This window comes from Polypterus senegalus, chromosome 13 (assembly GCF_016835505.1).
Source record: "Polypterus senegalus isolate Bchr_013 chromosome 13, ASM1683550v1, whole genome shotgun sequence".
Taxonomy (NCBI): Eukaryota; Metazoa; Chordata; class Cladistia; order Polypteriformes; family Polypteridae; genus Polypterus; species Polypterus senegalus.
The window spans coordinates 106,682,356-106,696,746 of record NC_053166.1 but is presented as its reverse complement, the minus strand read 5'-3'; the positions used below and the strand labels follow the sequence as shown (position 1 = coordinate 106,696,746).

Below are 14,391 nucleotides of genomic sequence, written 5' to 3'. Positions count from 1 at the left end.
ACACATGCAGGCTCAAAGAGGTCAAAGACAGCTGAACACACTACAGGAAGAGATGAATCCTGAGCAGACAGTATGATCTTGACCTAATAATGTTAATCTTATTTACAAAAAAATTATACCTGTGTATGGAGAGTAAGTTGGGCTATGAGAGATATTACAAATTCCTAATACAAGAAATGTTATATGGCGATTAAAGGATTAAAAAAAAAAAAAAAAAGAAGATTTGTAGTTATTGCCTGCAGTGGGCGCCCTGCCCAGGGCTTTCTTCCTGCCTTGCACCCTGTGTTGGCTGGGATTGGCTCCAGCAGATCCCTGCGACCCTGTAGTTGAGATATAGCCGGTTGGATAATGGATGGATGAATAGTTATTGCATCTATCCAAACAAAACATTTTAGAAGTTATATGCTTAAAATCTGAATCAATGTTTTAATTCAGTTCAAAAAAAAAAAAAAAGGAGACAGTCTATGGAAATAAGGCACAGAGGATGCAACTTTCAATAATGCAAATTCCTTTAGAATTCTTTATCAATCAATTTAAAAGATTTGATTCACTTTTTTTGAGAAGTACATACTTAAGTTATTGAAACAGAGGCAAATGATATGTAAATATCCATTATTATTTCTTATAATGAAGGCACCCTAACCAAAACTTTTAAACATTTTTATCCAGGGTAAAATTTCATCCATCATCCAACCCACTTTATCCTAACTACAGGGTCACAGGGGTCTGCTGGAGCCAATTCCAGCCAACATACAGCACAAGGCAGTAACGAAGCCTAGACCGGGTGTTTTTAATTTTTAGCAACACCAGTCCACCTAACCTGCATGTCTTTGGATGTAGGGAGGAAACCCATGTAGACACATCGAGAACATGCAGACTCAACACAAGGAGGACCTGAAACACAAACCTGATCTCCTTACTGTGAGCCAGCAGTGCTGCTACCAAGATACCAACAGTATATTAAAAAAAAAAAATCATTTAATAAGTATTGGTACTTCAAGTACTAAACACCTTACTCAAGTGATATAATTTTAAAACCATTTACCAAAACACTCATTTTTAAGTAATATATCTATACTATTCCTGCAATATTCACAGGGAGAATTGTGTATTAAAATTAAAAACCAGGGAAACGTTTTGAAAGTTTAAAAATTCCATTTGAAATCAACATTATAATAATTGCAGTGTAGAACAAAATTAAGAAAACACAGACAATAGTGGACTGCAAAATGAATTATTTCAAAAACTGTTCAAAACAAAATTAAGTGTTTTGTTTTCCTTTTACTGAGAACTTGAAAATTTAGACTTTCATCTTCATGCGTGTTGATCAATGTTAATTTTGTAATAAATGTAATTATGGAACTTTCCCTTTTATTGAATGAGGTTCAAGAAAAAATGTAAAAATAAACTATACTAATAAACGGCAAAGCCCTCACTGACTCACTCACTGACTGACTGACTGACTCATCACTAATTCTCCAACTTCCCGTGTAGGTAGAAGGCTGAAAGGTAGAAGGCTGGGTTATTCCTTACAGCTTCCTTACAAAAGTTGGGCAGGTTTTATTTCGAAATTCTACGCGTAATGGTGATAACTGGAAGCTGTTTTTCTCCATTTACTGTAATGGAGATGAGCTTGAAACCCGTGGGGGCGGAGTTTCATGTGACATCATCACGCCTTCCACGTAATCACGCAGTACGTAGAAAACCAGGAAGAGGCCCAAAAAGCGCTAAAGAAAACATGCATTATATAATTGAGAAGGCAGCGAAACAATAAGAAGCGAGCGAGTGACATATACAACCATATTCATGAGTTCTGCTACTTCGGAAACAAAGCACGATGTAAACCTAAACTTTAAATTAAGTTCATAGACAGGCTGTCGCTGGCGTTTGTAATTTAGTGCCTACCCATATAAGGCCGTCCGTCAGCAGCAATCCAATAGCAAACTGCCACGGGTAAATATTCATGGGTGAAGGACTGTCCTTATGCAGAGGAAAATGATGGTCAGGGTGGTGTTTGGCACAAACTCGGCGAAACTGCGAGAGAAAGTTTTAAGTGCCGGGACTTCTGTAACATTAGATACAGCCATGGACATAGCACGACATGGCACCAGCACAGCTGGGAAACTTCGATGCATGTACACCGAGCGGCTCACGTGAACGGACGCAGTGCACAGACAAAAAGCAACAGTTCCAAAGAGCGCTGAACAAAAACCGAATTACACAATTGAAAAGGCAGCAAAAAATATGAAGCGTTTGATACATACAAGCATATTCATAAATGCAACTACTGCGGAAACAAAGCACACATTGGAAAAAGTCAATGTCCCGCTAAAGGAAGACAGTGTAAAAAAAAAACCTGTGCATGCAGTGTGTCACATCTCAGATAAAAAGAAGGCGAGCTGTTTATTGATGCAGTAAGAAATAACTAATCGATGAATGAAACCTCTTATCTTTACAGCGATTGACAAACACGGAATGTAACTTGAAGGCTGAAATTTGGCAACACATCCTACAAATCGATTCTACCTGATTGAAAGAAATAATGATAATCAAATCCTTGATGACAGCAACATTCAATAACACTCACAAAACAATTACTGTATATTGACAATCATGTTACGTTATTTTTAAAATGTTCCCTTTTCTTTTCATAACTTCTACTTCTCCACTGAACGATGCAGTGCACGGGTATATATATATAAATGTATATCTATAGCCCGATCTACAATATATACTGTTTATTGATTAGCATAGACAAGCGGTGGCGCAATTGTAGAGTCTTAAGCCTCTAACGCCGACATTACTGTATATTGAGGTTATTTTTTGATTCGAGAGGGATGTACTGACTATGTGGCGCAATTGTAGAGCGCTACCGATTCATTTTACCTTCTTCCCATCTCCTTGGTTTGGGGCGTATGAAAAAATATTAGGTTAGCGCAGAATCATGTTACGTTATTTTAAAATTTTCCCTTTCTTAGCACAAGCACAGTTGAGAAGCTTGATGCATGTACTCCATAAGCGTTAAAAATAACGCATTTAATCACACTTTCAATTCCAAGCAAGCGGGAACTTTTGTCAATGCATGATTTCCTGGTACATCCATTACACTGATGCACACATCACAGCTACAAAAATGTTAGAGTCGGAATAAAGCGCGTTCCTACGACTGATCATTTCGACTACCAGCGAAGCCTTGATAAAAGCATGGTTTTGTGCACACTGAAAAGCAAGCAAAATTAGATGCATTACAGAAAGCGGACTTTGTGGCTCTTACTGGGGATCATTGGACTTCCGTGACCGTTAGTAATTCTAAATACATCTAATTACAAAATGTTCAATGATCACACTGTTTTAGCCTAATGTACAAAATAATTTTGGCTAATGTTACTCAGAGTTTAAAGAGTAAGCTGGTCAAATTACCTTTTATGTTTCTGACTTATTTTTTAAGAAGAAAAACTGCACTTTATGGTGAAATTTTGGTTATTATTATTTAAAGACAATACTATTCTGAAAATGTACTTAAAGTACTTAAACTACCACTTTATTTTTAAGTCTGCCCAATTTTAACCAGGGATGATATTTTTGTTTCTGTTTTGAATTCAAATGCAGTTTAAAAGCTTTTTTCAGAAATTAAAACAGCTTCAGTTTACAATATTCATGTCCATGTCTATTATTTGATTCTGTAAGCCCACTAAAACCGTTTTAAATAAAAAAAAAACATTTGCGATTTGGGGCAAATTTACGTGTGCGATTACATACGATTAATCAAGATTAATTCTTACACAGCCTCTAATTAATTGGATTAATTTTTTAATCGAGTCCCACCTAATATATATATGTAGATATATATATATATATATAGATATATATATATATATATATATATATATATAGTATATATATATATATATATATAGAGATATATATGTGTATATATATATATAGTATATATATATATATATATATAGATATATATATATATATATATATATATATATATATATATATATCTTTTCTAAGTTATCCGCTGCAGAGATATATATAGAGATATATATATAGAGATATAGAGATATATATATAGAGATATAGATATATATATATATATATATAGAGATATATATATATATATATATATATATATACAGATATGTAGATATGTATATGTTGTAGATACAGATATATATGTGTGTGTATATATACAGTATATATATATATGTGTGTATATGTATATATAGATATAGATATATATGTATATATATGTTTATATATGTGTCTGTATATATTTTATATATATATATATCTATATCTATATCTATATCTATACAAAACAATTACATTGTCAATATGTTCTATTAAAATATTCGCTAATCGCAGCTATTTTGATAGATAGATATATAGATATAGATATATATAGAGATATATAGATATAGAGATAGATAGAGATATATATAGATATATAGATATATATAGATATATATATATATATATATATATATATATATATATATATATATATATATATATATATATATAGATATGACAACAACACTCATATCAATGACAAAACAATTACATTAACAATCATCTTTCGTTATTTTTAAAATGTTTGCTTTTCTTTTTCATAACTTCTTTAACACACTACTTCTCCGCTCTTGGCTGGTATTCTGCTAGTATATCTATATATCTATATATCTATATCCCGATCTACATACTCGAATAATGGATACTTTATTCGCCATCAATGATTGTTTTGGTAAAGCCATACTCTGTGTAATCATTAGATGAACGGTAAAAAAGTAAGAGTGAGGGGAGGATGACTTATTGAGGCATGCAAGCAAAACCACAATAGCACGCGGGCTCGATGTACGAAAAAATATATCTTTTCAAGTTCTATTTACTCCATATGTGTCAAACTCAAGGCCCGCAGGCAACATCCGGCCCACGAGATCATTTTATATACTGTATTATTGTTATTAATGGCCCGGGGATATGAAGCACTGGTAACAAACTACAGATCCCATAATGCAGCGCTTCAGCTGCCTTGCCGAACACTTACCGCGTCCCCGCCGTCTCTTCAGTCATTTCCTTACTTTGCGAAGGAAGCAGCTTTCTCATAGCTTCTGCACTGTTTTAAAAACGAACGACATACAAGAAAGTGCTTTTTCCTTGCTTCACCAATGAAGCAACCTTTTTATTTAATTCACGGGTTCGCTTCTATTTTATTGTTCATTTGTTACGATTGTTCCAGTTATTGTGTAGGTTTTATTTAATCCAAGGGTTCTCTTCTGTGTTCACTGCGGTGTCTTCTTTCGTTTACGACCTTCGCCAAGGAAGCAGAAACTTACAACCACCGAAACTTTGTAACAGCACAAGACTTCAGGTCGCATCTCTACAAAACAACCTAATTGAAGCAACTATATTTACTGGCAGTGCCTCAGGTGACAGTTTTTATTCCTCGCATCCCCGTTATACCATCGAATCTCCCATTTCAATTCAAACGCGTTCAATTTCCAGCAAGGCTCTGCTTCGCAATGACAATTAATAAGTCTCAGGGACAAACACTACAAAAGGTTGGCATTGATTTGAGGCGGGATTGCTTTTCACATGGCCAACTGTATGTTGCATGCTCAAGAGTGAGCTCAGCACACAGCTTAGTCATATTACAACCAGAGGGCCGAACTGACAACATGGTATACAGAGAGATCCTTAATTTTTTACATATTTTCGTTCAGTCTAAAAATGTTTACTTTTTTATTAATAAAAATATTCAGACAGTATTTCACTGATGCGAAGCGCAGGTATTTTGCTAGTTTCAAATATTTTGAATAATGTAACTTCTATTATAGTAAATTCTAGCAACCACATTCATATTTAATATGGTGTTTCCTTAATATAAAAAAAAAGTTGTCCTCTTTCTTTTAACTATCGAATCCTGAATCATATTATACATTTGTTTCTAAAAATGAAATACAACAATAATAATAAACAAAAACTCTGATTCTTGCCTCGTGATTGGAGGAATGCAAACTAATATCATCCTTTAGGATTACAGGGTTAAATCAAGATTACTAGTTTAACGAAAGCGATTTGATAGAGAACAGACACTAAATGCTGGAGGCGCGGAAGGATGAGAGTCTTTGACCTACAGATGGATAAAATTGGTCCGTCCCCAGCTCATTTGATGCATCCTCTCTCTACTTGGAAATTAAAAATCAATGCATGCAGTAGTTGCAGTACTAGCAAAATATCGGGGGCACAGTGTGCAAGTTGGAACAGGACATCAGAGGCTTTGTTTAACTATCAACATGTGTTAATTGCCCTGTACTTCTGGCAAACCAGTGCAGCGGCAGGCAGCAATTGCCACACAGAACACTTTAAAAAAAGTTATGATATTCCAGCTCTCAAGGACATTTAGAATCCTTAGATTTATACTTGACTAGCAGTTCCCCGCGGCTCCACCCACACATTAGTGAAAAAGGACAGGGAGGAGGGCCATGCCCAGCTCCGAACGTCACACTCCCCCCTCCCCTTGGCCCACAGCCTCTGTCTCAGATTAGAGCGAATACATCGTTCCGGCAAGCAAACTTTGATTCTTGGCACAATGAGGAGTCTCAAAATAAACCAGAATGTGCAAGCAAAATTCTAGAGGAAAAAAAAAAAAAAAAAAAACACCTGCTCTAAATCCATTAAGAAGTTCTCTTGTGAAAAGCGGACAGACATAGGGATGATCGATCATTCAATAGATAGAATCACTTTCAGGATGAAATGCGCTATAGCATGCACGTCATATTTTACTTCATTTAAATAATAATGTTAATAATTACACATGTGGGGGCAGCATGGTGATGGAGCAGCAGCACCGCCGCCTCACAGGGAGTCATATTCCTGGTGTTCCCTGCCTGGAAGGTTCATGTTTTGTGACGAGGTGTCCTGAGAATTTAATAGAGGTTTCAGGTAATTCACAAAAGTGAAGTCGGATGCTGTTTTCTCACAATGATGATATCTCACACTGCCACTTGGTGGAATCTTCCAGAGTTACGTAAAGCACGCGCACAAATATAAACAACAGATACCTGGGATATGACCCCCTTACTCTACAGGAGGAAGAATCAGTGACAAATGGAGAATATTTAAGAAAGTTCACGATATTGCAAAGAACAGTCAATGTTGCAAATTGAACACAAGTATTGCCTGTGTGATACTCTTAGCTCAAAAATAATTTAATGGTAGAGCCAATGATCTACATTCATCTGTTAATATAGTAAGTGTTACTGTTAATGACTCTATGAAAAGGTAGCTAGGAAAAACCTGTGCCAGCACAGCTTAGGTTTACACAGCCTAACTGAACATGAGATTTTTGCAATAAAATGTCATCTGGACCTTCAAGACAAAAAAAAATGTAAATGTTTACTAATTATTTAAATGTCATGTCTGATAAAAAAAAACAAAATCATAGTACATCACCACATAAACCTCATAATAACACTCAAGCAGTGAAAATGAAAGGGAGTTTCACAGTCATGTCTACCATGAACTCCTCTTTGTAATAGTATATTCTGGAGGAACACATGGGGTCAACTAAAGTATGGCAAACAAATTTTTTTAATACGTCTATAACTGCATGACTGAAAAATAATGAAATTTTAACATTTAGCACTCATACTAAAACTCAGCGGCGGTAAGATCTTTAACCAACCTGCCTTATTATAATAATAAATAATGATGTTTTATTTATTTAGTGCCTTCCATACACTCAAGGAGACTTTACAATTCAATAAACACATTAACAAGACAGTAGAAATCTCATATAAGAAAATGAATACTTATTAAAAAGATGTGTTTTTAACAGGAGTTTGAAATGAATAATAGATGTTTCCTCATCAAGGCTGAGAGGATGAGCTTTCCAAATTTTAGAGGCTATCACACTGAAAGCTCTGTCCCCCAAAGTTACTAGTCTGTATTTAGGTACAGTGAGTAAGTTAGTGTCCGATGATCTTAATGCACGGGCAGGAGTGTACGGAAGCAGCAGCTCAGGAATATGAGGGGCTAAACCATGAAAGGCTTTAAAAGGTGAGAATAATTTTATATTTGACTCTTGAAGAAACCAGTAACCAATGCAAATCATAGAGGACAGGAGTGATGTGAGCAGATTTTTTAGTGTGTTTAAGTAAACAAGCAGCAGAATTCTGAACATAATTTAATCTAATGATATACTTAGTTGGGAGGCCATTAGTGGTAGCACTATTTGGTGCTATGCTCTTGTAGTCTACTTTTTAGTAAAACAGGGAATTTGAAACAGGTTCTTAGTGTATTAAAGATAGTCCCAAGAGTATTGAGAATGTTATTACTTAGTTTATTGTTTAAATCAATAAAAAAAATAAATCATGCACATTGAAACAAAATTAAAACAAATACACTTATATTGAATAAAATGTAGTTGCACGAGCGACAACTTAAATTTTGACTGTCAAAAGTGTAATAAAAAAAAAAAAAAGATGGTTGTTACTACCCTACAGAAATCAGTCTACTTCTCTAGAAGTTATAATTTTGACACAGAAATATAACAGGCTTATGTTTTATAAAACCTGAAAAGTGCAATCTAACAAAATATTCTGAATCAATGGTACTTCTAACACTCCACACAATGTCTGTATCATAATAAAACACAGTATAGTGACAATCTTTAGCAGTACTCCAATAAACTAGCTCAACATTAAAAAAAAAAAACACAGAGTTAGTGTCTAAGAATAACTACTTTTTGTAAAAAGCCCTGTAAAATGGATGCCTGCTTCAGAAGCAACGTGTCACAAATCTCTGTAACCCCAATTAGCAAGAATATCAAAATATATATACTAGCTGAAAATAATGTACCTTACCTGGAATTTTTTCTCAAATGGAATTTTACAAAGAAATCCGATAGTCATAAATTAACACAATTCAGTAATAACCGCAGGTTTTGAATTGTTTCAATTTAACATTCTATTTAACATTTAACATTGTATTTTTCTATGCTTGCGCCCTGCTCCAAACACATGCAAGCAGCCAGCTATAAACACAGAAGTGTGACACTTTGTTCCTTTATAAATCTTAGGAACTGTTCTGTTTTACATATTCTAAAAAGGAGAAGTCGTCACATTTTAAGTGCTCAGTTTTTTTGACTGTTTGATCTTTATCTTTATATATAAATGAGTGCTTTTGAAACTCTAAAACATACCTTCAGGCCATATACATAGTCATTATTACTGAATCATCTCAGACTAGAATAGCTAAACTTATGATTAAAACAAGAAAGAAGAGTGGGCTGACCTAGCAAAACATTTGCAACATCTTAACAGACTGAATGAAACTCACCAATTAAATGAGTTATAATTAACACAGAATAACTCTGATCATGTTCTAATATATTAATATCTATATACTAAAAATATCATGTTACAGTTCAGTCAAAACACTTGCATAAATGGCATTTATAATCACACTTGAAAATGCAGCAATAGTCAAAGTGACAAATCTAAAAATAAGTAGCCATCTCATGCTAGAGATCTATAGAAATTCAAACTGAAAGCACTATTTGATAGCACTCTTATTTTAAGACTCATAGCCTCATGTTCCCAGAGATTAAATCTCTGTTGGTATATTGTGGACCTGTAACAAGACAAACTGCCTAGAATACACATACTACAGAATTTGTATTGCACCTCAAAGAAAGTGCAGTGCCATAACTGCCCAGGACACACAAGGATGTTTTGCTCTGAAGAACGACACACTCTGTTGCCAACAATTACCAATGCTGTAATAGAGCCTGTGTCATAATATCTGGACTGTCCTGCAGGTTAATGTTCTCGCCTCTATTCACTGGCAGACTAAATGGCAAGGTCAAAAATTCAATCCTAACCAGAACAGCAAAAGACACCCAAACGTTCAACCAATGATCACCAGAAAGACAAGAACTGAATAGCAGATTTACAATATGTAACAATAATAAATGTGTACAGTTTTTTTTTTTTTAATTTTAAATTTGCTTCTGTAAAGAACATTGTACATGCCAAGTCGCTGCACTTTTTATATTCCACTAACTATCCATGTCTTTGTTCTGGTGATAGAATGTGTAACTGATTGGACTAGCCAGTTGCTACCAATAGCGCGGAGGTATTTCGGAGGAATTTCTCTTCCTCTCAAGATAGCTAAAAGTCCCTTCAGTATGAAATAGGTCTGTGTCCAAGGACATTCTCCACTTAGCTCAGTCTACTACACTTACTGTGGCTGGCACCAAGTTTACATACTAACTGCATACTGGCTCCTCTTGATAAACAAAACACTGATTCTACTCTGATGACTTTAGTTTTCAGCTCCTCATGCTATTAAAGAGCATGAAACTTGCAACCTTTTCAGAAACGTACTTCATATTATCCACAATCCTCGCAAAATTGCACGTGCTGCATCGATTCAGCAGACAAAACTCAAAAGTCAACTCTACATTCACTCATGAGCAATATACCAAAGTAAATCAGTCCTGTCACTTAAGGCACTTGCTTTTTCTTGATAGGCAGGGATCAAGGTACTCTTCCTGAAATTAACCTTTGTTTCAGATTTTGAGGTATGAATGCTTTCCCCAGCCAAACTCCATTTAGCTGCAAATCACGTCACAGGACACAAGAGTTCACAGTTTAGTAGTTTTGCCAGCTAAAAGAGGTGAGAACATTAACCTGCAGGACTGCCAAGATACTTTACAGGTCCAGGCCAAGATGTCAACATAAATATAGGAACAGATTGGAAATAAACCTCCTAAGTTGTAAGCAGTTACTACTTAAGATGTTACCTTAATCTTCATAAACTTACTAAATTAATAGTTAGTAAAAATACACATACTAGATGCTAACTTGATGGTATATGACAAGTAATTCATAACTATTTGAATATTCCATAAATCATTTTAAATAAGGCCCAATATGAAAAATATCAACTCTTCAGAAAAACGTGGGCTTGGCAATAATATAAAAGTTTGCATACCAATTTGTTTTTTCACCTTTCAGTTGCCATACTAAACAGAGAATCTCACACAAACTCTTAATCAAAGGTTTCAAAGCAGATCCTCATAAGCAATGGCTTAAATTTTTTGTGACACCAAATGTTAATACCAGCAAAGGACAAAACTGTATTTACAAGTCAGTGCTTTTGAATATTGTCCACACCTCAGGTAGAAGCTTTCCATAGCATACAATATCTGATATAATGCAAAAAGAATAATAAGACAATTCATAAACAAAGTGGAAGAAAAAACAAAAAGGTAAAATACAACATCATTACAAATTAAAATGTTCATGCAGAACTCCTAAGGAGTGGCAAAAGTACTGAATTATAAACTACAAGGCCACTCTTCCCCTTTGACCTGATGAACCTGAACAAGTCACACAAACAAACTTTTATTCAATCATAATATAGACAATTCCTTTAGTTCTACCCATGCAGAGTACCTTGCTATAGAAAATATTAAATAAAACATTTACAGGACTTCCTAATTTTAACTATACACAGATCTTTTTGTGGCACTGTGTTAACATATAAATGTAAAATGCTCTCAATTGAAAGATGTGTTCCCTTTGTTAAGTGCTTACGTGATTTTAGTGCATGGAGGTGTGCAAGTATATATATATATATATATATATATATATATATATATATAATAAAAAGGAGACTGCATGACCGGTGTATCTTACCCTAGTCAAGAAGCTTAAGAGAGCGTTATTCTTCCGATGTCAGTATATTACCCAAGCGTGCGCTGTTAACAGTTTTCTTGCCATCGCAAAGACATTTAGTCTACATGTAAACACACTGAACGATACTGTACAAGTGGAGTTTACTAGGCAGCATTTTGGGTTTTATATTTGTAGACATTCAGATCATTTGGAATTATAACTGCCCCCACCCCCAAGAAGTAGCAAGATATTTGAAAATTAAGCAAAATACTATTTGGTAAACTGGACACACTGGAAGACAGCTTACTTTTATTTTTAACTTTCTAAATAGCACAAAAAAAAAAAAAAAGTTTGGAGGCATGCAAATTAAAAGACAACTATAGGACCGAATGAATGTGCAAAACAACTAAGCAAAAAGTAGAACATTTAATGTAAACACGTATTTAGATAGCCATTAATCTGGAACTAAAAAAAAAAATTACTGGATTGTGTGCAGTGAGAAGTCAAGCAAAATGACACTTTTTACTGGGTAACTAAAAAATTACAAGATGTAAGCTTTTGAGGCAACTCGGGCCCCTTCGTCAGGCAAGATGTATTGTGTAAAAAAAAAAACAAAGGCAGATCGATGTTAATCAAAAAAGAATATGTGTGAAATCAAAAAACTTCGAAAGAATTCTGAGATTTTCTAAGAAGGGTTGATTTTGATTGCACATGGCTGTAAGCATTTCACCGCATTTTGTACCCGCGAAAATAGTTAACCTATAAGCACGTTACAGCTCTGTACATAGTTTTTGTTATTTTAACTTCACGTTATAGGGGTGGACAAGAAACAATAACCTAAGCGTCTGTCAGCAATGTTATTTACAATAAACGTAACGTGCCATAAACAAAATCTCACCTATAACGATTTCCAGGACAGCGGGGTTCAGGCAAAATAAAAGAATAAAGAGTGCTCTTAAAATGAAGGCAATACGCATTCTGCCAATTTACTAACGGCAAACAAAGTACGCCGCACTTATCACAAGGAGGTGAGATGACTGAAGCGCTCTAGCACCTGAGCAGTCGCGTAATCGTTACCTTTGTGAAGGTACTAGACCGCTTACGTCGACATAACGAGTGGGTGGAGAGGGGAGGAGCTAGTATGGGCTAATTTAGAAAAAAGAAGCAATCAGTCTGTTGTTTTGAATCATAAGTATTTAAAGCATGGGTGGGTGTCGAGCTCCAGTCCTGTTGGACAGTAGTGGCTGCAGGTTTTCATTCTATTTTCTTAATTAGTGAGCAGGTTTTTTTTCTGCTAATAAACTTCTTTTGCCTTAGTTGACTCAGACCCCAGTGGCTGCAGGTTTCATTCTAACCCTTTTCCTAATCAGTGACCAGTTTTCACTGCTAAGTAACTTTTTCCCCATCACTTCAATAGCCCTGTTAGAAGAGTTAAGCCCTCTGAATTGATTCCTTTCCTCAATAAATGACAGCCAAGCAGAAATGAGCTAACAGATGACCAGCTAAACTGGGGCTTCAAACTCCATCCAATTTCACTCTAATCACTTTCTTAATGAGAAGCCAATTCTTGCTGTTAATTAAACCCATTATTTAATTCCATGGCTTGTTGCTGCTCTCATTCATATGTACATATTTCAAAAACTGTTGTTTTTCTGTTCTTTCTAAGAGCACCGTCAAAATGTTTTGGTGACCTGTGAGATCAACCTTACCAATATCATCACCTCTCTTTAATATCAGATATTGTGTAATGGGCACAGGTGATCTGATCATGTGGTGGCTTGTTTTGTGTCTCATTATTGTTTGGCTGCTAATTTAAAAAAAAAGAAACAACTATGGGGCCTGAATCAAGTTAATTAAAAGAAGTAATCAGCAGCAAAAACTGGTCACTAATTAAGAAGAAGGAAAGAATGAAAACCTGCAGCCACTGCGGCACTCGATGCCTGGAGTTCACCAACCCTGCCTTAGTTGTTTCTTTTTACTTAATAAGTAGCCAAACAATGATGAGACAAAATGAGTCGCCACTTATGCAGCTCACCTGTGCCCATCACACAGTTTCTGAAAATAAAAATTGGTGAAGATCTTATAAGGCTGATCTGCTCAGGTCACCAAAACATTTTGATGGTGTTCATAGAAAAAAACAGGAAATCAACAGTTTTGTAAATGTCTGCTGTGGCAGAATGAGAGCAGCAATTAGCCAAGGAATTAAAGAATGAGTTTAATTAACAGCAAGAATTTGCTTCTCAGTAAGAAACTGATTGGAGTTTGAAGCCCCAAAGTAGCTGGCCAACTGTTGGCTTGTTTCACATCACATTTCTGTTTGGCACTAATTTAATGAAGAAATGACTGAATCCTTAAAACAGGGTTATTAAAATGGAACAGAAAATAAGTTAATTAGCTGTGAAAACTGGTCACTGATTAGTAAAAGGATTAGAATGAAAACCTGCAGCCACTATTGCCCTCCAGGCCTGGGGCCTCATGTATAAACGGTGCGTACGCACAGAAATGTTGCGTAAGAACTTTTCCACGTTCAAATCGCGATGTATAAAACCTACACTTGGCGTAAAGCCACGCACTTTTCCACGGTACCTCATGCCTTGTCGTACGCAAGTTCTCCGCTCGGTTTTGCAAACTGGCAGCACCCAGCGTCAAAGCAATGGTACTGTTCTTGTGTGATTACTCATTATTTTCATGATGC

General features: G+C 35.3%; 1 protein-coding gene across 2 annotated transcripts in view; it reads right to left on the bottom strand.

Annotated features, from left to right (window-relative positions):
* LOC120543005 overlaps nt 1–12,804 on the bottom strand; it is a 38,040-nt gene extending 25,236 nt beyond the window's left edge. For both annotated transcript variants that reach the window (XM_039775816.1, XM_039775818.1), the window contains exon 1: nt 12,595–12,804. In XM_039775816.1, the coding sequence (XP_039631750.1) occupies nt 12,595–12,673 (79 nt within the window). In that variant the 5' untranslated portion in view covers nt 12,674–12,804. The remainder of the gene's footprint in view (nt 1–12,594) is intronic.
* Nucleotides 12,805–14,391: the final 1,587 nt, after the last annotated feature.